Source organism: Urocitellus parryii, chromosome 10 (assembly GCF_045843805.1).
Source record: "Urocitellus parryii isolate mUroPar1 chromosome 10, mUroPar1.hap1, whole genome shotgun sequence".
In the NCBI taxonomy this organism is placed as follows: domain Eukaryota; kingdom Metazoa; phylum Chordata; class Mammalia; order Rodentia; family Sciuridae; genus Urocitellus; species Urocitellus parryii.
In genome coordinates, this window is record NC_135540.1 from 132611465 (window position 1) to 132638516 (window position 27052).

Genomic DNA, 27052 nt, shown 5'->3' on the forward strand with positions numbered 1-27052 from the left:
ATTTAACCTTTAAACTTGTGATAAATCTGCAAATTATAATTATGCTGAGTAACCATTTCTCTTCGATTAGATTGGCAAAAATTCAGAAACCTAACAGCACTCTGTTAGGTAATAGTTACTATCTTACTTTTGTTATGGGGCAGACCACTCAGAAAACGTACTAATTGCGTTTTGTCTGAATTGGAGAGTCTTTATTTAGCTGGCTGGCCTGTGATTGCTCCCGGCAGGACCATAAGTGTCTCTGCAAGGAGCAACATAGAGCCTGAGCATTTCAGGGTCTTTAAAGGCAAAAACCACATCCAGCTTGACATAGCTGTAAGCAAGCAGGGGTACAGAAGCTGAGTTGATCAGTTAGCGAGACAATGCAATGGTACATTGGTATTTCCCACAGGACTTTCCAGGTTGGCATAGCAGCAAGCAAGCAGAAGGAAAGGGGGTCAAAATGACTCTAGTTGAGTACAGATTAGAGAATGGTTACTGTTGTCTAGACAGTCAATCTCTGACAGGGTACATTACCTAAGAAAAATGAGAACCAAAGAAAGAACAATTTTACATTGAATAAGAATTGCCATTTTGTGTTGCCAAACTATCGATAGGTACATAGGTACATAGGTGGAGTGTTCCCATGGGAGAAGCATTTCTTACATGGCAGGGAGTCTCAGGGTAAAATGGAGTCTTGTTTGATCAGCCTGGCCCATAACACTTTGTTTAGTGTTGCTATGGTGGAATACTCAATATACTGGGTAATGTTTTATTTTATTTTATTTTTTTTGAAGTCACGGTGTTCAGATTTATTTATTTATTTATTTATTTTGTTGGTTGTTCAAAACATTACAAAGATTGCAGAATCACATCGGTTACACATCCACATTTTTACATAATGCCATATTGGTAACTGTTGTATTCTGCTACCTTTCCTATCCTTTACTATCCCCCCTCCCCTCCCATCTTCTCTCTCTACCCCATCTACTGTAATTCATTTCTCTCCTTGTTTTTTTTTTCCCATTCCCCTCACAACCTCTTATATGTAATTTTATATATCATTGAGGGTCTCCTTCCATTTCCATGCAATTTCCCTTTTCTCTCCCTTTCCCTCCCACCTCATGTCTCTGTTTAATGTTAATCTTTTCCTCCTGCTCTTCCTCCCTGCTCTGTTCTTAGTTGCTCTCATTATATCAAAAAAGACATTTGGCATTTGTTTTTTAGGGATTGGCTAGCTTCACTTAGCATAATCTGCTCTAGTGCCATCCATTTCCCTGCAAATTCCATGATTTTGTCATTTTTTAGTGCTGCGTAATACTCCATTGTGTATAAATGCCACATTTTTTTTATCCATTTATCTATTGAAGGGCATCTGGGTTGGTTCCAAAGTCTAGCTATTGTCAATTGTGCTGCTATGAACATCGATGTGGCAGTATCCCTGTAGTACTCTCTTTTAAGGTCTTCAGGGAATAGTCCAAGAAGGGCAATAGCTGGGTCAAATGGTGGTTCCATTCCCAGCTTTCCCAGAAATCTCCATACTGCTTTCCAAATTGGCCGCACCAATTTGCAGTCCCACCAGCAATGTACAAGTGGACCCTTTTCCCCACATCCTCGCCAGCACTTGTTATTGTTTGATTTCAGAATGGCTGCCAATCTTACTGGAGTGACATGGTATCTTAGGGTGGTTTTGATTTGCATTTCTCTGACTGCTAGAGATGGTGAGCATTTTTTCATGTACTTGTTGATTGTTTGTATGTCCTCCTCTGAGAAGTGTCTGTTCAGGTCTTTGGCCCATTTGTTGATTGGGTTATTTGTTTTCTTATTGTTTAATTTTTTGAGTTCTTTGTATACTCTGGATATTAGGGCTCTATCTGAAGGGTGAGGAGTAAAAATTTGTTCCCATGATGTAGGCTCCCTGTTTAATTGTTTCTCTTGCTGAGAAAAAAAACTTTTTAGTTTAAGTAAGTCCCATTTGTTGATTCTTGTTATTAACTCTTGTGCTATGGGTGTCCTAGTAAGGAATTTGGAGCCCGACCCCACAGTATGTAGATTGGAGCCAACCTTTTCTTCTATCAGACACATAGTCTCTGATTTGATATCAAGGTCCTTGATCCATTTTGAGTTAACTTTTGTGCATGGTGAGAAAAGGGGATTCAGTTTCATTTTGTTGCATATGGATTTCCAGTTTTCCCAGCACTATTTGTTGAAGATGCTATCCTTCCTCCATTGCATACTTTTAGCCCCTTTATCGAATATAAGATAGTTGTAATTTTGTGGATTGGTTTCTGTGTCCTCTATTCTATACCATTGGTCCACCCGCCTGTTTTGGTACCAGTACCATGCTGTTTTTGTTACTATTGCTCTGTAGTACAGTTTGAAATCTGGTATCGCTACACCTCCTGATTCACACTTCCTGCTTAGAATTGCTTTTGCTATTCTGGGTCTTTTATTTTTCCATATGAATTTCATGATTGCTTTATCTATTTCTATAAGAAATGCCGTTGGGATTTTGATTGGCATTGCATTGAACCTATAGAGAACTTTTGGTAATATCGCCATTTTGATGATGTTAGTTCTGCCTATCCATGAACAGGGTATATTTTTCCATCTTCTAAGATCTTCTTCTATTTCTCTCTTTAGGGTTCTGTAGTTTTCATTGTATAAATCTTTCACCTCTTTTGTTAGGTTGATTCCCAAGTATTTTATTTTTTTTGAGGATATTGTGAATGGGGTGGTTTTCCTCATTTCCAGTTCAGAAGATTTGTCGCTGATATACAGGACTGCCTTTGATTTATGCGTGTTGATTTTATATCCTGCCACTTTGCTGAATCCATTTATTAGCTCTAGTAGTTTCTTTGTAGACCCTTTTGTGTCTTCTAGGTATAGAATCATATCATCCGCAAATAGTGATAATTTAAGTTCTTCTTTTCCTATCTTAATGCCTTTAATTTCTTTTGTCTGTCTAATTGCTCTGGCCAGTATTTCGAGAACTATATTTAATAGAAGTGGTGAGAGAGGGCATCCCTGTCTTGTTCCAGATTTTAGAGGGAATGCCTTCAGTTTTTCTCCATTTAGAATGATGCTAGCCTGAGGCTTAGCATATATAGCTTTTATAATGTTGAGGTAAGTTCCTGTTATCCCTAGTTTTTCTAATGTTTTGAACATAAAGGGATGCTGTACTTTGTTGAATGCTTTTTCTGAGTCTATAGAGATGACCGTATGGTTCTTATCTTTAAGTCTATTGATGTGGTGAATAACGTTTATTGATTTCCGTATATTGAACCAGCCTTGCATCCCAGGGATGAATCCTACTTGATCATGGTGCACGATCTTTTTGATATGTTTTTGTATACGATTTGCCAGAATTTTATTGAGGATTTTCGCATCTAAATTCATTAGGGATATTGGTCTGTAGTTTTCTTTCTTTGAGGTGTCTTTATCTGGTTTGGGGATCAGGGTGATATTGGCCTCATAGAATGAATTTGGAAGTTCGCCCTCTTTTTCTATCTCCTGAAATAGATTGTGGAGTATTGGTAATAGTTCTTCTTTAAAGTTCTTGTAAAACTCTGCTGTATATCCATCCGGTCCTGGGCTTTTCTTGGTTGGTAGTCTTTTGATGGCTTCTTCTATTTCCTCACTTGATATTGGTCTGTTCAAATTGTGTGTATCCTCCTGACTCAGTCTGGGTAGTTCATATGTCTTAAGGAATTTATCAATGCCTTCACTCTCTTCTATTTTATTAGAGTATAGGGTTTCAAAATAATTTCTAATTATCTTCTGTATTTCTGAATTGTCTGTTGTGATGTTGCCTTTTTCATCCCGTAAGCTAGTAATTTGGGTTCTCTCTCTTCTCTTTGTTAGCGTGGCTAGTTGTCTATCAATCTTATTTATTTTTTCAAAGAACCAACTTTTAGTTTTGTCAATTTTTTTGATTGTTTCTTTTGTTTTGATTTCATTGATTTCAGCTCTAATTTTAATTATTTCTTGCCTTCTACTGTATTTGCTGCTGATTTGTTCTTCTTTTTCTAAGGCTTCGAGGTGTAGTGTGAGGTCATGTATTTGTTGGCTTTTCCTTCTTTTAAGGAATGAACTCCATGAAATGAATTTTCCTCTTAGTACTGCTTTCATAGTGTCCCAGAGATTCTGATATGTTGTGTCTGAGTTTTCGTTTACCTCTAAGAATTTTTAAATTTCCTCTTTGTTGTCTTCTGTAACCCTTTGTTCATTCAGTAGCGTATTGTTTAATCTCCATGTGATGTAGGATTTTTCCTTTCTCATTTTATTATTGATTTCCAATTTCATTCCATTATAATCAGATAAACTGCATGGTAGTATCTCAACTCCTTTGTAATTGCTAAGATTTGCCCTGTGACATAATATATGGTCTATTTTTGAGAAGGATCCATGTGCTGCTGAGAAGAAAGTGTATCCGATTGATGTTGGGTGGTATACTCTGTATATATCAATTAAGTCTAAATTATTAATTGTATTATTGAACTGTATGGTTTCTTTATTCAACTTTTGTTTGGAAGATCTGTCCATTGGTGAGAGAGGTGTGTTAAAATCTCCCATGATTATTGTGTTGTGGTCTATTAGACTCTTGAACTTAAGAAGAGTTTGTTTGATGAACGTAGCTGCACCATTGTTTGGGGCATATATATTAATGATCGTCAAGTCTTGTTGGTGTATGGTTCCCTTGAGCAGTATATAGTGTCCTTGTTTATCCCTTTTGATTAACTTTGGCTTGAAGTCTATTTTATTTGATACAAGTGTGGAGACACCCCTGCTTGCTTCCGGGGTCCGTATGAGTGATATGATTTTTCCCAACCTTTCACCTTCAGTCTGTGTATGTTTTTTTCCTATCAGATGAGTCTCCTGTAGGCAGCATATTGTTGGATCTTTTTGTTTAATCCATTCTACTAGCCTATGTCTTTTGATTGGTGCATTTAAGCCATTAACATTTAGGGTTACTATTGAGATATGGTTTGTATTTCCAGCCATATTTGGTTACGTTTGTTACTTAACATGATTTGTTTTTCCTCTATGCTTAGTTTTTCTTTTACTGTACTACCTCCTGCTGTTGGTTTTCATTGTTATTTTTCATTTTCTCTTCCTGTAATGTTTTGCCAAGGATGTTTTGAAGAGCTGGTTTTCTAGCTCCAAATTCTTTTAACTTTTGTTTGTCGTGGAAGATTTTTATTTCATCTTCAATCCTGAAGCTTAATTTCGCTGGATACATGATTCTTGGTTGGAACCCTTTTTCTTTCAGCCTTTGAAATATGTTGTTCCAGGATCTTCTAGCTTTCAGAGTCTGTGTTGAAAGATCAGCAGTTATTCTGATTGGTTTACCTACCCCTAAATGTAAGTTTATTATAAGGTAAGAGAAAGGAAGATACATTGTGGAAAACCGGAGGGGTGGGACAGATCAGCTAGGGGCTGAAATGCATCAGAATGATTAAGCTTTGACCTTTTGTTAGGATGGGGATGGGAAAGTAGAGTGGCAGTGCTTTGTGTAGCTGCTGCCTCTTTGGGGGAAGTCAGATACCTGTGCTGTGTTAAAATTGAGGGCACACATGTATGTACTTAGGTTACTTTACACTTTTAAGACTAGGACTAGTGCCACCGTTATGTAATAGACAGCTGAATCTTGGAGCAGCTTGTGGACTCCTGCATAACCTTGGGAACATGATGTGGGATCCTAAAGTTACTAGCAATCGTGTTGGACCTCTTTTTTGGAATGTGGAAGAAGACTCGTACCTCTGAGTCAGTTCCTGGCCAGGGGCTTGTTTTGTAGTCATTCCACTCTATTCCTAATCTAATCTCTAACTAATCTACCTATGCTAACAGTATTTGGATTCGCTCATCTTTCATTACTATAATGAAGTATACCTGAGGCAGACAACTTTATAAAGAAAATAAGTTTATTTAGCTGAGTTTTACAGGTTTCAAGGTCATGCTGCTGGCATGGACTCAGTTCTGATTAGGGCCCTTTCACCTGCATCACAGCATGGTGGATAGCAATGTGGGGAGCACCTTTGGGAGTGATCACATCACCAGGCAGGAAGGAAGCTGAGTCGGACCAAGCGTCCTCTTTTTATAACATCCTTCTTGGGAGAACTTCCAAGGGATACCATAAGAACCACCTTAATCCCTTCGCAGGCCAGGTCCCTACTAAGCCCCACCTCTTAAAAGGTTCACCACCAGTTTTGGCACCAAGCTTCCAAAGCATGGACCCTGGCGGTGGGGGCGGTGTCACACATCTGAACTATATTCCCATTAGCAGTAGTAAACAATATCTAAACCATAACAACAGTAGTTGAATAATTTGTCCCTACAGATTTACCTCATCCACAGATTCCATATAAAATAGAATTCTACAATGGGCATCCTTAATTTGGCATATTATTTTCAAGGCTCTTCCATTTTGTAGCAGATATGAATTCTTTTTTTAATGGCTGAATAATATTCTGATATATATCACACTTTATATGTTCACCAGTGGAAACAATATATGTTGTTGTTTTGAACTTTTTTTTAGTTGTCAGTGGACCTTTATTTATCTCTCTATTTATTTATTTACTTACTTATGGTGCTGAGAATCAAACCCAGTACCTCATACATGGTAGACAAGCACTCTTTCACTGAGCTACGACCCCAGCACTCAACATGTGTTTTCAGTTTTCCTCAATATATATTTTTCTTGAAATAGAATTTATAGGTTCATATGGTGATTCTATATTTATGTTTTTGGAGGGCTATCAGTTTGTTTCCAAAGTAGCTACATCATTTTTACATTTCTACCAATAATTCCTGTTTCCCTCATCCTCAATCAATGCTTGCTATTATGGGTTTTTTAAATTTTTTAATTTTTTTATTATAGAGATCCTCCTGAGTATGAAATGGTATCTTACTATGGTTTTGATTTTCATTTCCCTAATGGCTAGTATTGCTAAACATGTTATGATGTATTTATTTTCTATTAGTAATATCTTCTTTGGAGAAATGTCTACTATCATTCGCTCAATTTGAAATTTGGCATTTGTCCTTTTAGGTTAAGTTGTAAGAGTTCTTCATTTGTCTTTTTATTTCTTGGTAGTGTCCTTTGAAGCACAGATTTTTAATTTTGATGAAGTCCACTTTATTTGATTTATTCTTTGGGTTTTTAGTGTCCAATTTAAGAAATCATTGGCCATGAAGATTTGTACAAGTCTTAATACTGAGAGTTCTATAACTTTATCTTCTCTGTATTTATGGTTTTGGTCCATGATGAATTTATTTCTATATGATATGAGGAAGGGGTCTATCTTCACTATTTTGCATGTAAATATGCAAATGTTTCAGCATTTTTTTAAAAAAATATTCTTTCTCATTGAACTACTTTGGTACTCGTCAAATAAATATATATGTATGGATTAATTTTTGGACTCAGTACTTTTCATTGATCTATATTTCAATTATTAGGGCAGTAACATCTAGTCTTGATTATTGCATTTTCCTTTAAGTTTAGAAATCCAGAAGTACTAATTCTCCATTTAATTCTTCTTTTTCAATATTTTCCCTTTTTTCTATTCCAGGACCCTTACATTTCCATATGAATTTCAGAATTATTTTATTAGTGATCTTTCTGTCACTGTGACAGAATACCTGGGACAAAAAAGATTTATTTTTGGATCACGGAGGTTTCGGTCTTTGGTCATTTGCCCCTGGCACTTTGGGCCTGTGGTAAAAAACAGAATATCATGGCAGGGAGCACATGGTGGAAAAGACTGCTCACCTCATGGAGACCAGGAAGCAACATAAAAATGATGATGGAAAGGGCCTCAATATCCCCTTTGATCAAGTTTTTGCTTTTTGTTTTTGTTTTTTTGCCCATCTCCTAAAATTTCTGCCACCTCCTAGTAGTACCACAGGGTGGCAAACAAGCCTTCAGCATATGGTATTTTGGAGACATTTAAGATTTAAATCATAACAATTAATTTGTCAAGTTCTACAAAAATGTTAGCTGGCATTTTTTATTTTTGGCATATTTTATTGGGATTGTATTTTATCCGTTGATTAAATTTGCAGAGTATTACCATTCAGCATTAAGATTTTTCTGTGTACAAACACAATATTTATTTTCTCTTTCTTTGGGTCATCTTTATCTTTTATAATTTTCAGTATATAAGTCTTTCACTTATTTCTGTAAGTATTTATTCTGTTGTGGTGCTAGTATAAAAGTGATTATTAATTTCATTTTGGAATTATTTGGTGGTATTGTATACAATAAAATTTTTGTATATTGATATGGTATTCTGTGACTTGGAAACTTGATTATGAGCTAGAATTTGTTTTTTGGTGTATAGGATTCCTTTGAATTTCATGCACACAAGAGTTTACTCTCTATAGAGAAATAAATTGTCTTGCTTCCTTCCTTTCCAATCTGGATGTCTTGTATTTGTTTTTTCTTACCCAATTGCCCTGGCTAAAACACTGCAGTACAATTTTAAGTAGACCTGCGAAGCATTTATATCCTTGTCTTAGCCATAATCTTAGAGGCCAGTCTTTCGGTCTTTCACTATTATTCTGTGTTACCTTTGGATTTTTTCATAAATGATTTTTATTAGATTGAAGAAGTTTTCTTATATTTCTAGTTTGTTTTATATTTTTACCAGGAAAAGTTATTGTATCTTGTTAAATGCTTTTTCTACACTTAAAATTATGTGGGTTTTGTCTTATGTTGTGTTAATCTGTGGGTACGTTAATTGATTATTAGTTTTTAAAAAAGTTTTTGTTTTAGATATTGATGGATCCTTTTTTAATTCATTTATTTATATGCAATGTTGAGTATAGAACCCAGTTACCTCACACATGCTAGGCAAGCACTCTACTACTGAACCACAACTGCAGTCCCAATTGATTAGTTTTTATATGGTGAACCAACCTCACATTCTTGGTATAAATCCCTTTTGGTCATACTGTATAATTCTATGTGTTGCTGCATTCTGTTTGACAGTATTTTGATGAAGTTTTCTGTCTATCAATAGTTTTCTATTGATTTGATAATTTATGCCTTCTTATGTTGGTGTCAAGATAATATTAGTCCTGTAGAATATGTTATAAATGTTCATTCTTTTTTACTAAACAGGTTGTGCATTATTAAAATTAATTCTTTAAATATCTGTTATTGGGCTTTTTGTGTGTTTTGAGGTTTCTGTTTATTTAACTCAGTTTCTTATTTTCTATATAGGTTATTCAGAATTTTTTATTACTTCTTGAGTTGATTTGGTAGTTTATAATTTTCAAGGAATTTAACCATGTCATCTAAGTTATCTAATTTATTGACGTAGTTTCTGATAATCTTTTTTAATAGTAGTTTATGATAATCTTTTATGTGTCTTTTGGATCATAGGTGATGTCTCCTCTTACTCTTCCCTCTTTTCAGCAAATTGAGTATTCTTTGGTTTTTATCTAGCTTAGTCTTGCTAAAGGCCCCGTGTGTATCTGTGTGTATTAGCTTTTCAGAGAATCACTTCTTGTTTTTTAATTTGTATTTGTTTCTGTTCTGACCTTTTACTTATTTACTTTTGTTGCTTGTTTTAAAGATTAGGTTATTTATTTGATTTTTTTTTTCATCTAAATGTTAATAGTTGTTCTCTCTAAGCACTGCCTTAGCTGCATCTCATATATTTTGGTATATTGTGGTTTTATTTTCATTCAACTACTCTTGTAATGTTATCTTTGACCCTTTAAATGTTCAGGATGTGTTCCTTATTTCCATGTTTGTGAATTTTACATGCTTTCTTTTGTCTATTGGTATTGGATGTGTTAGCCTGTTGCTGTGACAAAATACCTGAGAAAATAATCTTAAAGGAGAAAAGATTTAGTTGGCCCTAGGTTTCAGAGGTTTTAGTTCATGATCAGTTAGTTCCATTGTTCTGGGCCTGTGGTAAGGTAGAACATGATGGTGTGGAGAATGTCATAGAGCAAACAGTTTACCTCATGCTAGTCAGGAAATGTGAGGATGTGGGTGGGGACAAGAAATACCCTTAAAGTAGTGACCTACTTTCTCCAACTAAGCCCCACCTCCTAAAGTTTCCACCACTTTTCAGTAGTGCAACCAGCTGGAGACCAAACTTCTACACATTAGCCTTTGGGAGATATTTCAGTTCCAAAGCATAAGATTGAAGGACATATTTTGAATTCTTTTAAATTGATTGAGATGTGTTTTGAGACCTAACATTTTGTCCTCTTCAAGAATTTGCATGTGCATTTGTGAAAAAAAAATATTCTGTTGGTATTAGAGTGTTAAATATATATGTTTGATCTATTCAATTTATAGTGTTGTCCAAATATTCTTATCAATCTTTTGTCTAGTTTTTCTGTCCATTATTGAAAGAAAATTCAAGTCTCCAATTCTTAGTGTCAAATATTCTATTTCTCCCTTCAACTATTTTTTTTCATTTATGTTTGATCTTTGTTGAGATTTTATATATGTGTATATAATCTCTTCTAGATTAATTAAAACCTTTATCATTATCAAATGATTCCCTCAATTTCTAGTAGCAATTTTGAGATAGAATCTTGTTTTGTATTGGTATAACCCATTCAGCTTTCTTTTATTATTGTTTTTATAACATGTCTTTTTTCCATCCTTATTCTTTAAACCTATTAGAGTATTTGAAGTTAAAATGTCTCTTTTGACAGCAGTTAACCAAATCATTAATTTTTTAAGTGCATTCTCCCAATCTCTGCCTTTTACTGGAAGTGTCTAATCTATTTACATTTAATGTAATTACTAATAAAGTAGGACTTACATCTGTCATTTTACTGTTTTTGGTTTTTCCTGGTACACAAAGGTGCTTTACCAGTGAGCCATATTCCCAGCTCTTTTGTTTGTTTTATTTTGAGAAAAGAGTTTTAAAAATAAAGTTGAGACTGGCATCAAACATATAAGCCTTCTGTCTCAACTTTTCAAGTTGCTAGGATTACAGGTACATACCACTGTACCTAGCTTTCTATTAGTTATATATGATTTCTCTATGCCTCCATAACTACTTTCTTTGAGTAAAAATAAATACTTTCTAGTATAATATTTTATTCCCTTTTTTGTTTGTTTGTTTAGTATATTCAGGGTTTTGTTTGTTTTTTGATTTTTTTTGTGGGGCGGTGGTGGTGATTGCTCTGGGAAATGCAATTCATATCTTTATTAACAAAAATTGAGTTTGAATTAATACCAGCTTAATTTGAGTAGTATAGAAAAACTTTGTTCCTACAGGTATTATTCCTTTTCCCCTCCTTTGTATTATTATTGTCATCCATGTTACATCTTTATAAACATTATACGTTCACCAAGACAGATTCACAATTATTGTTTTATGCATTTACTTGCTAAGTTAGATAGGAAAAGTTAGAAACAAAAAATAAACATAATTTTAAGACCAGAAAAATACCTTTTTTTACTTCTTATTTTTTTTTTTTGTGGTTCATATTCTTTATTTCTTTTTTTTCTTTTTTTAATTTGTTTTAATTAGTTACACATGACAGTACAATGATCCAGAAAAATACATTTATACTGTAATTCACTGATGTAGTTACCTTACTTATGCTTCTTATTTCTCCTTGTGGAGTGAAGTTACTGTCTAGTATCTTTTCATTAGGTTAGCTCGACTAGTGATGCATTTTCTGTTTCCTGGGAATGTCTTAATTTTCCTTGTTTTAAACAATAGTTTTGTTGAATATAGAATTATTAACAGTTATTAATAGTTAACAGTTTTTCTTATTGCGCCTGCAGCATGAGTGATGAGAAAGAGAGATGGAGGGACTGAGAAATGAATGCAAGAGGAAAAGAGAGAGGGGCAGAGGAGACAGAACGAGAGCGCCAACGTTCAGTGATATTTCAGTCATTTGTAACCTGATCTTTAAAGTAACCACACTTTTCCACAAATCACCATGGTACAACATGGAGTGGACTACAAAATAATTTAATACAGGAGACACAGGAATCATTTCAAAGCCATCTTGCAGCTGGCTACCACACAGAGCTTGTTAAACTTTTTAAATTATTTAACATTAAAAAATGAAAAGATAAGGCAAAAATAAGTAAGTCTCTGTTTTTGAGGGCAGTAGATTCACTTTTGTATGGCAATGCTCACTCTTTTCTAGCTAAATAAAATATTCCCTCAGTATCCATGGTGGATTGTTTCCTGGAGCACCCCATCAAGCACGTTCATGTGTGTGCGCACACACACACCATAATCTCTGGATACTCAGTCCCATATATAAAATAGTGTAGTATTTTCATATAATCTATGCGTGTTTTCCCATATTTATCTGACCTTTGTAAAAATGAGTTTAAAATCCCTTACCAAGATCTTAAGTTATCATTTGCTTATTTTAGTTAGGACAATTTGGACTAGTGATGTAGGATACTTACTGATTATTCAGCAGCTGATTAGCATTGTTTTTTTTGTCTCTCTCTCTTTTTTAATTTCACATGGGGGTTAATTCTATATTGTAACATAAAAGGTACAAAGAGGAAGTAGGTGAATAGAACAGAGTTTATAAACTTAGCTCTAAACTTAGCCCTAAAGTATAACTCTAGTTAAATGATACAATTTTATGTCTTCATTCCTTATTATGTCTTCATTCCTTTCTGGCAAATTTTATCCTTTTCAATTAGCCAGGTGATAATAATGTTAGTCAATTAATGGCAGGACAGTTAACTAAAATATCTAAAAGCAAAGCCAGTATCTCTTTTAAACACATAATGGAAAGCAAAATTAGGTTTGAAAAAAGAGAGAGAAGAATGTTCATACAAGCCTTTCAAGATTCCTAAAGGTTTATATATTTGGAATTCTTGTGTGCAACATGGAAACTTTTTTATTTTGATGATTCACTTTAGTTAAGGTATATATGATAATGCTAACTATTCTGGACCAAAAAGTATTAAAATTATATCGTTTCCCCAGTTATCCTTAGTTTTACTTACTTGTCATTTTATGATTTAAGTAAGATATAATTAAAACTAAAAATAAATAAAATTTATAACTGCTTAATTTGCATATTTTTGTTTCTCTTGTTCTTTCTACTATGATTCCTGATAGTAGGTAACATCTAATGAACTTTTAGTATGCCAAATGCATAGTTCAGCATTTTACCTCCAATCTCTTGTGATCCTTACAGCATCCTTTAAGCAAGCGTTTCTATAATTTGAGACAGGGTCTCACTGAGTTGCTTAGTGCCTCACTTTTGCTGGCTTTGAAATCACCATCCTCCTTCCTCAGCTTCCTGAGCTGCTGGAATTATAAGCATGCACCACCATGCCCAGCCTGTTATTTTATCTGAATGACTGGAGAAATTAAAACATGGAGGATATATATAAATACCCTGATCATAAAGATGGCTAAGATTGCAACCTGTAGCTATGGTTTTTATTCCAGTTTCCAAGAGCAAATAGTAGGGGGTTTTCCCATTCAAGTTCTAAATAAAAAATAGAAGTGAAGGCTAAAATGTTACTTTCTCTATAGAACGAGTATCTCTTCTCTCAAATGTTTTTTTTTTTAATTCAAACTTCTTTGTTTCATTAGAGATAAAATATAGAGTTTATTATGTAGTATCTCTAGCAGGTCTGAAAAAGTGCTCTGTGATCAAATTTATTGACATTTCTACAGAACCATAAATAGACACATATTGATTTAGGTCATGTTTTGCTACCAGATGTGATAGGGAAGCAGGATTGTGTATCTCCTCTCTTCAAAATAATAACATTTTAGAGTCATAGACCTATGGTGATAGATACTAGTTGGAGAACTCCCCTTCAGATCTCTTGGAGAAGTTTTTCTAATACTTAAATAAAACTAGGGAGAGTTGTGCCTCCAGTCTTAGCCAAGGATTAGGAAAGGCCTATTCATATAATACTACTTTGCCTGGATAAGTGGTTAGGTATTTAAGGTTCAGAGAATTAGTATCTCTAGAAATAGGAACACTTAAGCAAATATACCCTTCCCATTTTACCAGTCACTCGACCTCTGAAGGCCAGTACATATAAAGGAATTGGAGTAAAGCTAGCAGTATGTACAAAAAAGCCACCACCATTACCACTGTCAAACAAATCTCTATACTGCTATTATACACTGTGTTTACAAATGCCCTATCATTATCACACAACTTATGTCACACTATCTATCTTTCAGTTGTTTTTGCCCATTATGCAAATTTCAGGCAGAATTATATACCACTGTTGAACTTCTTTATAGTGGGTATCTTATCAAATGATATTTATAGAATTAAGGATTAAGAACCTCAACAATTCTGTCATTTTATAGGGAATCATAGGAGATGCATGCTGAAGTATCTATGAATGAAATGTCCTAATTCCATAGAGTCCCTTCAGTGTCTCTCCAGATTAATAACAGGAAAAAGAAATGAAATGTGATGAATATTAACAATTCTTGAAACTTTATGGAAGCTTTGTCATCATACTATTCAATTTTTTGTGATCAAAACTTTTCTATGTAAAAAGTTAAAAAATTCTTGAAAAAATTCAGGGTACAGAAATACATATTTAACAAATTTGAAAAACTCCATACAGAGTTTTTTAAATGTTTTCTTAATGCATGTACTCTGTATATTAAATTAAAAATTGCTTGGTGGGCTGGTGATATAACTCAGTGGTAGAGCACTTGCCTAATGTGCATGAAAACCTGGATTCAACCTCAGTGCTACCAAAAATTAAAAAAGAGAGAGAGAGAAAGAATGCTTGGTTATTCATATATATAATTTATATTCACATACTAATTATTAATATCTAATATATTTAAATATTAAAATTCTGAAAATAAGTTCTGCTTATGTCTAATTGTCTATCTGTATTTTAGTTTGGTACAGAGAATGTTTATTTGCAAGAATTGAGAAAATATGACGTTTTGGGGGGATATGTTATCACGAAAATAAATGAGGCTTCTGTTTCTCAGTCCAGAAACCATTGGCAATTGAGAACTGTTGCTAAGACTTCTAATATCACTAATTTTGTAATAAAAATAAGTTTAATTGATGGTGGTGTACATTTCCCTTTTTTAATGATTATTGTATTTATTTCTTCCCTAGATCTTCCTCAGAACTGTGATCCTAACATTCCCCTAGTTGCTCAGGAATTAATGAAAAAGATGATACGTCAGTTTGCAATTGAGTACATTTCAAAAAGTGGTAAAATTCAAGAGAATAGAAATGGTTCAATTGGACCAAGTCTCCTATGTAAAAGTATCCAAATGAATCAAGCAGAAAACTCCCTTCAGGAAGAGCAGGAAGGCCCCTTAGACCTCACTGTGAATCGAATGCAAGAACAAACTACTCAGCAAGGTAAGATTTTTGTGTGTGCACAGTATGTAATTTTATGTTTTAATATCCTTAATTATATACAAAAGTTTTTGTATTCATAGGGAAATTTATCTTATAAGTAACATTATTTTAATTTGCCTCTATAATATGGTCTAGAGAAAAAAGCAAATTTAGAATTTTGTGTTGCATTTTTAATTATTTATAAAAGAAAATTTGAATTGGTCTCATCTCTTTACAATGAAGTATATGGTAAGAAATTCACAATAAACAAACTAAAAGATCCGAGTAAAAAGTTGTTTATAAATTACCTTTAAAATGGGCTGTTCCATCTTTTGTACTTAGTTGAGAAATAAAATAGATGAATTATCTTTTAATTGTTTGTGATATAACTAGAAAAAGAAGAAACTTAGTATATGTGACAAATATAATGTAATCATGTACTGAATTGTATAGGGACAGATTTTTCAGAAGCCTGAATGATGAAGGCCATATTAAATTCATATCTTACTGAGTTTAATTAAAGGAGAACCTTGAGTTAACAGAGGAAAGTCAAGAAGAGCCTTTTGAAGTGTGAGGGAATGTTATCAAATAAATACTTGTGTGGAGATGAGAGAACAAGTAGCTTTTGTTAACCTGGGCTAAAGATTATGTCTTGGAAGCGATAAAAACATTAACATTAAATTTGATCATTGAAAGCAGTGGTGTTATTTCAGGGCTCTCAAAAGAAAGTACAGAAATCAGTATAGATATGGAAGGGATAGAGTTTTCAGGTTTTAAGTCAGATTAAAATTGAGAGGGACTGAAATATGGATATAATTTTCCCTTGTTTTGAAATATGGATTTAATTTTTCCTGATTTTAGGTTATATGAGTTTATTTGGAAATATTTGAGAAACATTAAGATGATAATTATGTTGTTAAGACAAAAGAAATGTCAAAGGTAACTATGATATAAGGCTTAACAAAAAATATATTGGTACATAGAATTTTGGGCATTGGAAAGCAGAGCATTTTTAAAATATTTATTTGCAATGCATGTTTTATACTCCTTTATATCACCTCCCCTTTTAGGGAGGCAGTTTAAAATTCTCAAGATGTGAGAACATAGACTTGGGCTTATGACAGACTTGTGATTGAAATCTCAGCTATACTATTTAAATTCCTTTTACAAGTACTTACCTATCAGTGCTTTAATTTCTCACTTTTAATTTGCCTATGCTAACAATGAATTTGCTGGAGCAAATTAAACTCACAGATGGGCAACACTAATCTCTCCATATTCTCCACCTCCCATTCTTTACCACCACAGAAGAGAAGCCTTAGAAGTAACATGGTAGTGAGCTGTAAATATTTGTATAGCTGTTACATTGAACAGGACTGAGCTTTTTCTACATGGTTCAGGAAGTAGAATTAGGAAAATTAGCTGTAAATTAGAGGGAAATATTTCAGGTGAATGAAAGAAAGATTATTTCTGAGGATTAGTATTTCTCAAAGAAGAAAAAGGACATGATTCCTTTATTGCCTTGTCTTTGGAGGTATTCAGAAGCATCTGATAAGTGTCTAAAATAGATGTTACATTTTAAAATTAAATTTTTAAAATTTTTAGTCCTCAGATTCTATTATTCTAATGAACATAAGTGGTAAGACAGATCCAAGCATATATAGAAAATAACATAAAACGTTTAAACTATTGTCATATTCTAGGCAAAGTATACAGATATATGAATACAAATTGAAGTTGTAAAAGTAATGATAGTTATAAATCTAAAACTAGTCTTCGTGATACTTTAAATACTTGAGTAACTTCTTGATGTGATTTCCTTTTTCTTTAGGACAAAAATCATTTAGTGTGATTATTAGCATAGAGAACAAGGGGGTATAGTGACAGATGAAATGAAGGAAATAAGTGGGGACCGGATTATGAAGAAGCCATAAAATATTGAAGATTTTGACTTTGCATGGGGGCCATGAAAAAATGCTTGACCATTTGGAGTGGAGAGTGACACTATCAGATTTTCTTTTATAAAACCGTTTTGCCATGGTATGGATTAGTAGTTTCTCAAATGTATATACTTGCATACAAAAAAGAAAAAGTGGACCTGCATACTTTCGATGAATATGTATGTGTTTGTGTGTCTGTGTCTACTGATAAATTAGATGTACTGATGTTTCTACAAATTAAAACACTTTTAAGATTGAAATGAAGATGTTATAAACAAAATTTTTAATGTCTTGCTAATCGTTATGACTGACTGACTTACTACCTGTGTCTTATTGCATAATACGTACTTCAGGATTCATTAGCAATGATAGAAAGTATAAATCCATATTTCAAGTAGATTCCTTAAGAATTGAAAGTTTTATTGGCTCTTTTTTACTGTTCTTAAGAGTTTGCTTCATAAGGTTCTCATACAGGTAGTGATACCACTTCCTTTTCATTGTGGCCATTTGCTGTTGCTTAACATTTTTCCAAAATGAACGATTATACACTGGGAAGACTGGAATATGGACATTTACTCTTAATGTGCTTACAAATTCATTGTCATTCCAGACAAAATTCTAATAGGTTTTATTGTTAAATACGGCTTGTTGAACTTGAAATTTACAAGCAAAACTTAAAGAATAAAAAAAAAAGTAAAATTGGCAAGGGACTTTCTCTAAAAACATCAAGACTTAAATAATAATTAAAAAGGGGTGCTGTTTGCCAGGATACAAATCAATAAAACAGATTAATAAGCCTAGAAATTCCCCCAAACATTATTGGACTCTTAATACAACAAGACAGAGATGCCATTGTAAGTTACTGGGAAGGATATACTATTCATTAAACAGTTCTAGGGCAATTGGTTACTCACATGTAGTGGGAGACGGGGAGATGGATCCCCACCTTATTCCACTAACAAAAATAATTCCAGCTTGGTTAAGGGGAGAGTGAAAAATAAAACTAAGAGAGGAAAAAAATTTATAATACCTTAATGAGCTCAAAACAGTAAAGAAGATGCAAGAATCACAATCCATGTATATTTGACTGTCCTGAAATTCAAAAGTTAAAAGTGTTATAGAATTCACTAAAGAGAATGAAGTGTTAAGCTTTATCTATAACTGATTTAAAAAAAAAATTGGCAAGCATTCAATTTAAGAAAAAAAAAGCCTGAACCAATGGGAAAAATATGCAGACACAATTCTCAGGAGATATTAGAATAGACAACTAAGCAAAGAAAAAGGTGCTTGAAAGAATATTTTGCCCTCATTCCCAATATAGAATTTTTAAATTTTGTGGTAGAAGAATATTTAAACCTCTGACTACAAATCCTTGCCACAGAACCTTTGACTTTGACTGCTTCATTACACTCATATCTGAAACAAACCCATTGTTTTATGTTTCTTTCATCTGCAACAACATTTTGTTACCAATATTTACAGTAGTATATCTACCTGGGCACCACAGGATACTTGAGAGGCTGAGGCAGTAGTATCACAAGTTCAAGGTCCAGTCTGGGCAACTTAGTAAGACCCTGTCTCATAATAAAAAGGACAGTGGGGCTTGACATGTAGTTCAGTGGTAGAGTGCTTGCCTAGCATGTGAAAAATAAATCCCCAGTACTGTCATAGAGAGAGACTTTTAAAAAAGAACAAAAAAAAAAAAAAAAGATTTTATTTCCAAGACTTTTCTTTTCCATGCTAGCACTTTGGAAAATGTCTCATATCCTAAACTCCAGGATCCAGTTCCTTCCTACCTATCTAGTCCCATCGTGTGTGTTTGTGTGTGTATGTGGTGTGTGTGTGTGTGTCTGTATGTCTGTGTCTCTGTTTAGTCTTTGTACTGGCTTTTTCTCAGTTTCTTGAGTAAGTCCTACCCTCTCATTACCACATGTTAGTACCTAACTGCAAAAAGAAAAGAAATGTAATCTTTCCAGTGTGTATAAATTGGATTTTTCTTTTTTCTTTTGCAAAGAACATCATTACAAAAAGGCATGTTCTTTAATAAATTCTCAAGGCTCATAAAATATTAATTAAGTAAATCAGGTATACAAAGCAAAAAAGAAGATAAATTAATGTCTTTTGTACCCATTCCATTTTTTCCCAGAAAATTTGTATAATTTAATATAAAATTGGCTACTAAACCACAGTTCACAAGTGAGAATCCACTGTTTTCTGCTTTTCCTTTATAGTTTCGCATGGTCTTTCCCCAAGGAGATAACTTTCGTATTTACCTTAATATGACTTTAAGTTATAAATATGCCACATGGTATTCTCTAGTTCAGGATGAATAAAGAAAAGCTGCTATTTTGTCACATTTTTTCTTCTATTAATTTTAACTGATATATAAAAGCAAAAATTGTACATATTAATGGAGTGTCATGCTTGTTTGGCTTGTTGCTTTTCATCATTTTTATCTTGGCTAGACCATGACTTTAACAATGAGAGAGTGATAAATTCCAATACATAAAAAATGAGAAGCTTGGGTACAACACAGAAGAAACTATCATTAGAAAAATCAAAAGACAATGGCAGCATGTGAAAAATCTATTTTCAATTTATATTATAAAATGAAAGACCAATAGCCTTAATATTAAGAGTTCCAAAACACTGAATAGTAAAAATCAACAACTTGACAGAAAAAAATGGTCATAATTATAGTTTAGTTCATTTAACAAGAAAATCTAAAAGCCTTTAAACATAGGTAAGTAGACTAATTATCCTCTTATGTGGTTCACCTCTATCAAACTGATATCAAGTTTAAAAATACTCTATTCAGGCTGTTTTAAAAAGCAGACATTCTCATGCATTACTAGTGAGAATATAAACTGATATTGTACCCTTTGATGTTGTACCCTTTGATCCAGCAATTGTATTTCATACAGTCAAGCCAATAATTAATTATACCTGCACCACAAATATGACATGATATACCTTAAGATTATTCACTGAGACATTATAAATTTATAATAGCAAATTATTAGACATAATACAATTATCTACCAGTACTGGACTAGTTATCATACACCCACACAATGGAAGACATCTGAAAAAAGGGGATGAGGATGATCTCTTTAAAGTGATAGTTTCAGGTTTTGAGAGTGTAACAAATATATCTTGTTGCAAGCATCAAGTTAGGATTATGATGTTAGTAACACTACACACTTAGAAAAGAAGTATAGAGGTACATCATGAGACTTTACCTAGGAAATTAAATGTATATACATTCTCAGTGAAATTATATTTTAAGAGCAAGAAATACTTTAAAAGGAAGTTTAGAATTTCATTTTAGTAATATTAGTAATGATGTTGCCATCATTTTTTAAATATATGAGATAAATCAAGTAGGTAATCACATTAACATGGATAATATCATGTGGATTAAAAATGTCAGTACAAATCACAAATCTTTTTCTTTAAAAAAAAAAAAATACACATTTCCTAGTCTGACCAGAGCAATATAGTCTCAAGCAATGAAAATTTACTGACATTGACCCTACTCTTGGAATGTGGTCTCTAAATACAATTTCCTGTTAAAAGGAAGGAAGTAGGCTTCTTAGTGTCCAAAGTTTGGACCAAAAAATATACAAGATAAGACCCAAATATCTTAGGACAGCAAGTGAGGATGCTCAAAAACTAATTTGTTGAAATAAAGCAGGAGCTAGTGTTATGAGTTCCTCCTTGGTCAAATGAGAAGATTTGACCCTCAGGGGTATCCTCTAAAGTCAATAGTCTGTAATAGAGACACATAGCACACCAATTCCATACTTTGAAAATAAGCAATTAAATGAAAGAGTTAAATATGTATCTTGCCTTTCCTTTACAAATTGTATTTCAGAAAGATTCATAAAGAGTCTCAGGTAATAAATATGAAAGGCATAATAAACTTAAAATATTACTTTTTGTGAGTCCTAATGAGTTTAATTGAATCAAACAATATCAGAACACAAAACTGACTTAGAAGAAAGGTTTTTTGGAGAACTTTGCAATGCATGGGTCAGACCGTGGCCATCAGAATCCACTGACCACTTGAGTATCACTGAATATAGACTCTATGTACCTCACAAAATGTCACTTCACCTGTGAAGTACTCCTACCAATATTTTGAGCTTAGACCTCTGCAGTTCTTTTAGGTTGCTGGTTCTCAAGCACAGTTCAGGAAGCCGTAGGAATCCCTGAAACTCTTCCAGGGGTTATGTTAGGTGAAATTTAATGATAATTATTTGTCCTTTTCACTCTCATTTTGTCACAGGAGTATAGTGGACAAGCATCAGATGTGTGATGGCTTAACTTTATTGAATGGAGAAACAGATATAAGAATCCAACTGTGTTCTATTAAATTAGATGTGAAAAGATTTTTTCAAAACTGTAAAAAAAATGCAGTTCTGTTTTCATAAATGTTTTTTTATTAATATTTGTCAGATTGTTTTTGTTATCTGTTAATATTTTTAAATGTTTCTGCTTAATTTGATATGGTAAATATCAGTAGAAATAATCCATATAAGTAAAAGCTTTTTGAGGTCTATAGTATTTTTTTAAGTTGTTGATAGACCTTTAGTTTATTTATTTATTTTTATGGGGTGCTGAGAATTGAACCCAGTGCCTCATACATGCTAGGCAGATGCTCTACCGCTGAGCCACAATTCCAGCCCCGAGTTCTGTAGTATTTTAATAGTGAAAAAGGATTATAAGATTCAAAACTTCAAGAACTGTTTGCTTTAGAGCTAATTCCAAGTTTATCAGAATTATGTGGACATTAAAAAATAATGTAAATGACACCACAGAAAAGAAAATAATCCATAATGTAATATGTTCCAATAAAACTCATTATTTTAAAAAGTCAATGTCATGTTGAAAGGTAAAATAAAAGAATATGTTAGGAATATCAGATTTCTAGACTCTTGCATTGCACATGTATGTGTCCTTTAATGAAAAATTTTGCATCTGGGTTTGAGAGTAAGGTAATTAGTTCTTTGTGGGGAATACTGATTTCTAGAAGTATGGGAACATCCAGCCAGAATTTCAGGAGAGAGGTTTGAAGCACCAACTCTGAAGACTGCATTTTAGTATTATTTATTGCTAGATTAAAATGTTTTATTCAAGCAGTGGCACGGCACATGCCTTTAATTCCAGTGACTTAGGAGGCTTTGGCAGGAGGATCACAAGTTCAAGGCCAGTTCAGCAGTTTCGTGAGGCCCTAAGCAACTTAATGAGACCCTGTCTCAAAATCAGAAATGGCTGAGTTTGTGGCTCAGTGGTAGAGTGCCTCTGGGTTCATTTCCCAGTACCAAAAACAAAAAAACAACTAGTATCATTATTTTAAAAACTGGGGGAAAGCTGCTCTATAATTAAGAACATGAAAATCAGATATGAGATATTATTTTATTTTGATCCTTATGGAACATATCAATTAAAAAGACATTTTAACCCATTAGAAGAAAATTCAATATAAACCAAATGTTAGACAATAGCAATACCTGTTGTAGAAAATCTAGAAAACAAAGTGAAGACAATAACAGTTACCTTGTATTCATCCATTCATAAGTGTCTGTAGCTACTCATCTTTTCAACCTTTCCCAGTCGTTTTCTGGAGAACATCCACATGTGCAGGCACACACTACTCCTAGTAGTCACCTGATAGGACCTATACTAGATAATCCTCTGTAAACTGTTTTTTTTCCCCCATATTTCTAAATATCCTCATGTTACTGAGTATTATTCTACAAAATAATTTAATACTTAAATTGATATATTTAGCTGAACAGTATTCTGTTGTTTGGGTCATTCATACGTAATTCTGTGTCTTTGATGTATAAGTAAATGTGCTTCAGCTAAGATTTTGTACTCAATCTTAATTTTTACCTTAGAGTTTCCCAGAAGTGAAATTGCTAGACCAAAGAGCATACTGTTAGAAGTCAAGAATAGTAAGGTAGTGACCAGAAGGTAATTTCAGAAGGCTTCTAGGTTGATGGCAGGAAATGTAGGTGCTGTTTACATAGGAATGTTCAGTTTGTGAAAATTCATTAAACAGGTTTACTTTTTTATTTAGGTTTACTTTTTATTATGGATGTAATATTTCAATAAAGTTTTTTAAAAGTCATGATTGATCTATGGATGAACATGAAAAGGACTAACAAATGGGTGACAAAAAATTCAAGTTTTCCACAATATTGTAATAAGAATACAATCCATGTTTTAAATAAAATATTTGGCTAAGACTTTAACAGAGAATTAAGTAATATAATGTAAAGGATAAAAAATAGAATATGTTTTTAACTATATTTCATTGGTATTGACTTAAAACTTTAACCTTTGAAGCCTTGATTTGGTTCAGTGCTTGCTAGATATGCTAAAAAGAAAAGAACTACTGTAATGAAATTTTAAAATGACATTTGGTGAAATGTTAAAACTTTGTGTTAATTTTACCAGTAGCACTTTCTTAATTAAATTTAGTATTATAAAAAGTTATATCTTAAATTTACTATATTGTTTCATCATTACCAATTAATAAATGGATGAATAATTTTTTAGGGTTTTTAACTGCATATGCATAGAGTAAAACAGATTGGACAAAACCTCTTAACTCTTGGCTTATAGAGGGAGGGAAATGAAAGAAGGAAAAAAAATGCTATGGTTTGATTGATAATGAGACTCTTACATTCTGTTGTTTCTCTTGTAGCTGAAACATCAGTTAAGACTAGAAATGATAAAAACAATTTTAAATCAGAACTTGTAAAAGCATTCCCTTGAGTATATCCACCATGGTTTTGTTGTCCTTAATAAATTGGGGAAGGATCCATTAATATATATTCATTATTGGAAACTTTTGTGAAAACTTGGTTTGTAGACACATACGTTCATTGCATACAGGTACAAGTGGATACAGGTATGCTTGGACACGTTCACATACATAAATAAAATTTAAGAGCTTTTGTCAATCAAAGATCACCAGTGCTATCTTTTGTGTACTTAAGTGATTCTACATTTTATTTTATTATTTATTTTATTCTACATGTTTACATTTCTTGAAGTTTTATATTATACCTTTTAAAAATATAATAGCATTTTTTCAATTTCCCATGTTTTATTAATTCCCTTTATTACCTTAACAGCTTGTTACCTTTAATAAGCAAGTTAAACTATATACTTTTTGCAACTTTTTAAAAATTTATAATATTGAAATGTAGTATCTTTATATACAATAATTTTCATGTCAGATACAAGATAGATAAACTAGAAGAATATGAGCATTTTAAGAGTTTTCAATCCCTACTAGTAATATTTGATAGTCCAAGTTTACTCTATCCTTAACAACATACTTTGTTTTTTAAAAATATTGTACAGGTTAGAAGTTTAGTTAATGCAGACTATAGAATATGAATACTTGAATTAAGCCTTCTTTTAATTGGTTCGCCATTAAAATGTACAAATTAATAAAACCTATTTATGTCATTGGGTTGTTGTAGGAACGAAAGTTAAAACATGCAGCATTCTTGATATGGTGCTTTGCATGCTTTATACTGAAGTATTATATTTTTATATACATTAGATTTTATATAATTTACTAATTCCTAGCAATCAAATGGAAATGAATGAAGAACAATTGAAACCTGTATTTTTCTTACTGTACTTTCTAGAAGAGACTATGGTTTTAATTGTTCATTATATATATATATTCATTGATTGCTAGGGACTAAAAGAATCTGAAGATCCATTTAAGGAAGTAGATAAGAAGTGTTCAGAGAGGTTATAATGGAAAAAGCATTAGATATTTAATAGACATAATTTTGTGCCAACAGTGCTAAATATTAAGCAATAATTGTGATAAAAGTTTCATTGCTAATGATTATTTTAGCATTTCTGTGGAATTTAATTTGAAATGTTCCCTTGTTTGGTCAACATAAAATATATGTGATATTTTCTCTTTATTACTGTTCATTAATGAATATTCAGTATTCTATTAATATTCATGTGTCAAACCTTATGATATTTATACACATAATATTGATGATAGATAATGTGGCTTCTTTTAACTCATGGTGATAGTCAAGTATTTACTAAGTTTCATGGTTTGTCTTGGGTAGTAACTGGAGGACAATAGTATTGTGAGACAGTAAATTAGTAAATAACATTTTAATACAGTTGATGTTTATCTTTTTTGAAGTAAACAACATTAATCTAGAAATTTTAAGAAAAAAATTCATAATATAATTAGAATCTTAAAAAATTGGAAATTGATGATTAAAAGCCTCTTTTACTTAATGAAGTATCTCTGTAAAGTTAACACTTTTTCTCCCAGGTAGATAGATACCAATCTTTGGAATTGCTGTCATTTTTTGACTAGCCGAGAAAAGTTTATTTACTTCAAGACGTTTGTTAGTAAATAAGATTCTGCTATATACAGTGCTATCTGCTAGTTAACTTGTGTTGCAGAATTGAGTAAGGTGTCGATGAGTCAGTTATTAAGTGTTTATTGAGTTACTACTATTCCCAGGCCCTTGCTTAGCATTTAACTGTTATGAGAAAATGATTCAGTTATTTCTACCTAATTAAATATAAGTTTTGAGTCTAAACATAGTTACTAACTCCCAATAGCACTATTGGATTTATAGTGCTAAACTATGCAAATTATGCTAAGTATAGAACAGATAGATACATAGAATGCTTGAGATTGTGAAAGAAAACTAGGGAGGAATTAAAAATCACCTCTGAGGATATGATGCTGAAAGATGTGTTTTTAGCCAGGCCAGTGAAGCATAGAGCATAACTTTGAAGAGTGGATAAAAGACTCAGAAAGCAGTGAAAAAGGATGATGTCCTTGGAGGAATGGGAAGTAATTCTGTATTACGAGAGTTCTATATTAGTAGTTGCCCTCTTTGGAATAGATTCTTTATCAGAAATTAGCATGAAAATACACAGAGAGAACAGTTAATAAACTTTAACCCTCCCCCACCCAAAAAAAAACAGCCAAATGTTGAAACTCAAATTACTTAATTTGGCACTGGTTTCAATTTTTCAAACACCAGTCCATTTTTAAAGTTATATCTGATTACTGTCAGACATATATACAATTACCTGGCCTTGCTGAAAGATTACATTGGCTTGTCTTTTAATTCTGAATATTTTTTTAGTAGCATTTGATCAGAAGTAAGTATATTGAGATACTGAATGCCCAGTTTGAAACTAAGAAATAAAATGTGTTCTTTTTTTAATTAGGAAAAACCTAATGAAAAATATATTTTTCAAACCAACTGAAAAGTATAGCATAATAGTCATATGCCTATTGCCTGGAATTAATAAATCTGTTAATCATATTTAATTATACACACACACACACACACACATATATATATATATATAATATTTTAGTTGTAGATGGATACAGTATCTTTATTTTTATGTGGTGCTGAGGATTGAGCCCAGTGCCTTACACATGCAGAGCAAGTACTCTACCACTGAGCTACAACCCCAGCCCCTCATATGGACTTCTGATTTGTTCACCCTTCAAGAACTAAGCATTTCTAGAAATACAGTTATGATCTCTTTATATCCTTTCACTTATCCATGGAAGCAATCACTCATACTACCTATCTATGCATCCATAAATTAATTTTGTGTGCTTTAAAAATTCACATAAATAGCATGCACTTTTCTTCCTTAATCCTGAAATTTGGAAATATCTACTCTATTTCAAAATGTTCATGCTTCATTATATAGCACTTTCATTTCTAGATATATATCTAATATATGATAAATTTTTATAATATGAAAAC

General features: G+C 32.6%; 1 protein-coding gene across 8 annotated transcripts in view; it reads left to right on the forward strand.

Annotated features, from left to right (window-relative positions):
• Positions 1–27052, forward strand: part of Lcorl (ligand dependent nuclear receptor corepressor like) — a 141529-nt gene that overhangs the window by 78890 nt on the left and 35587 nt on the right. For 7 of the 8 annotated variants that reach the window (XM_026403530.2, XM_077803429.1, XM_077803430.1 and 4 more), the window contains exon 5: positions 15070–15321. The exons of the other annotated variant lie outside the window; for it this stretch is intronic. In XM_026403530.2, coding sequence (XP_026259315.1) covers positions 15070–15321 — 252 coding nt within the window. The remainder of the gene's footprint in view (positions 1–15069; positions 15322–27052) is intronic. 8 annotated transcript variants of the gene reach the window in all.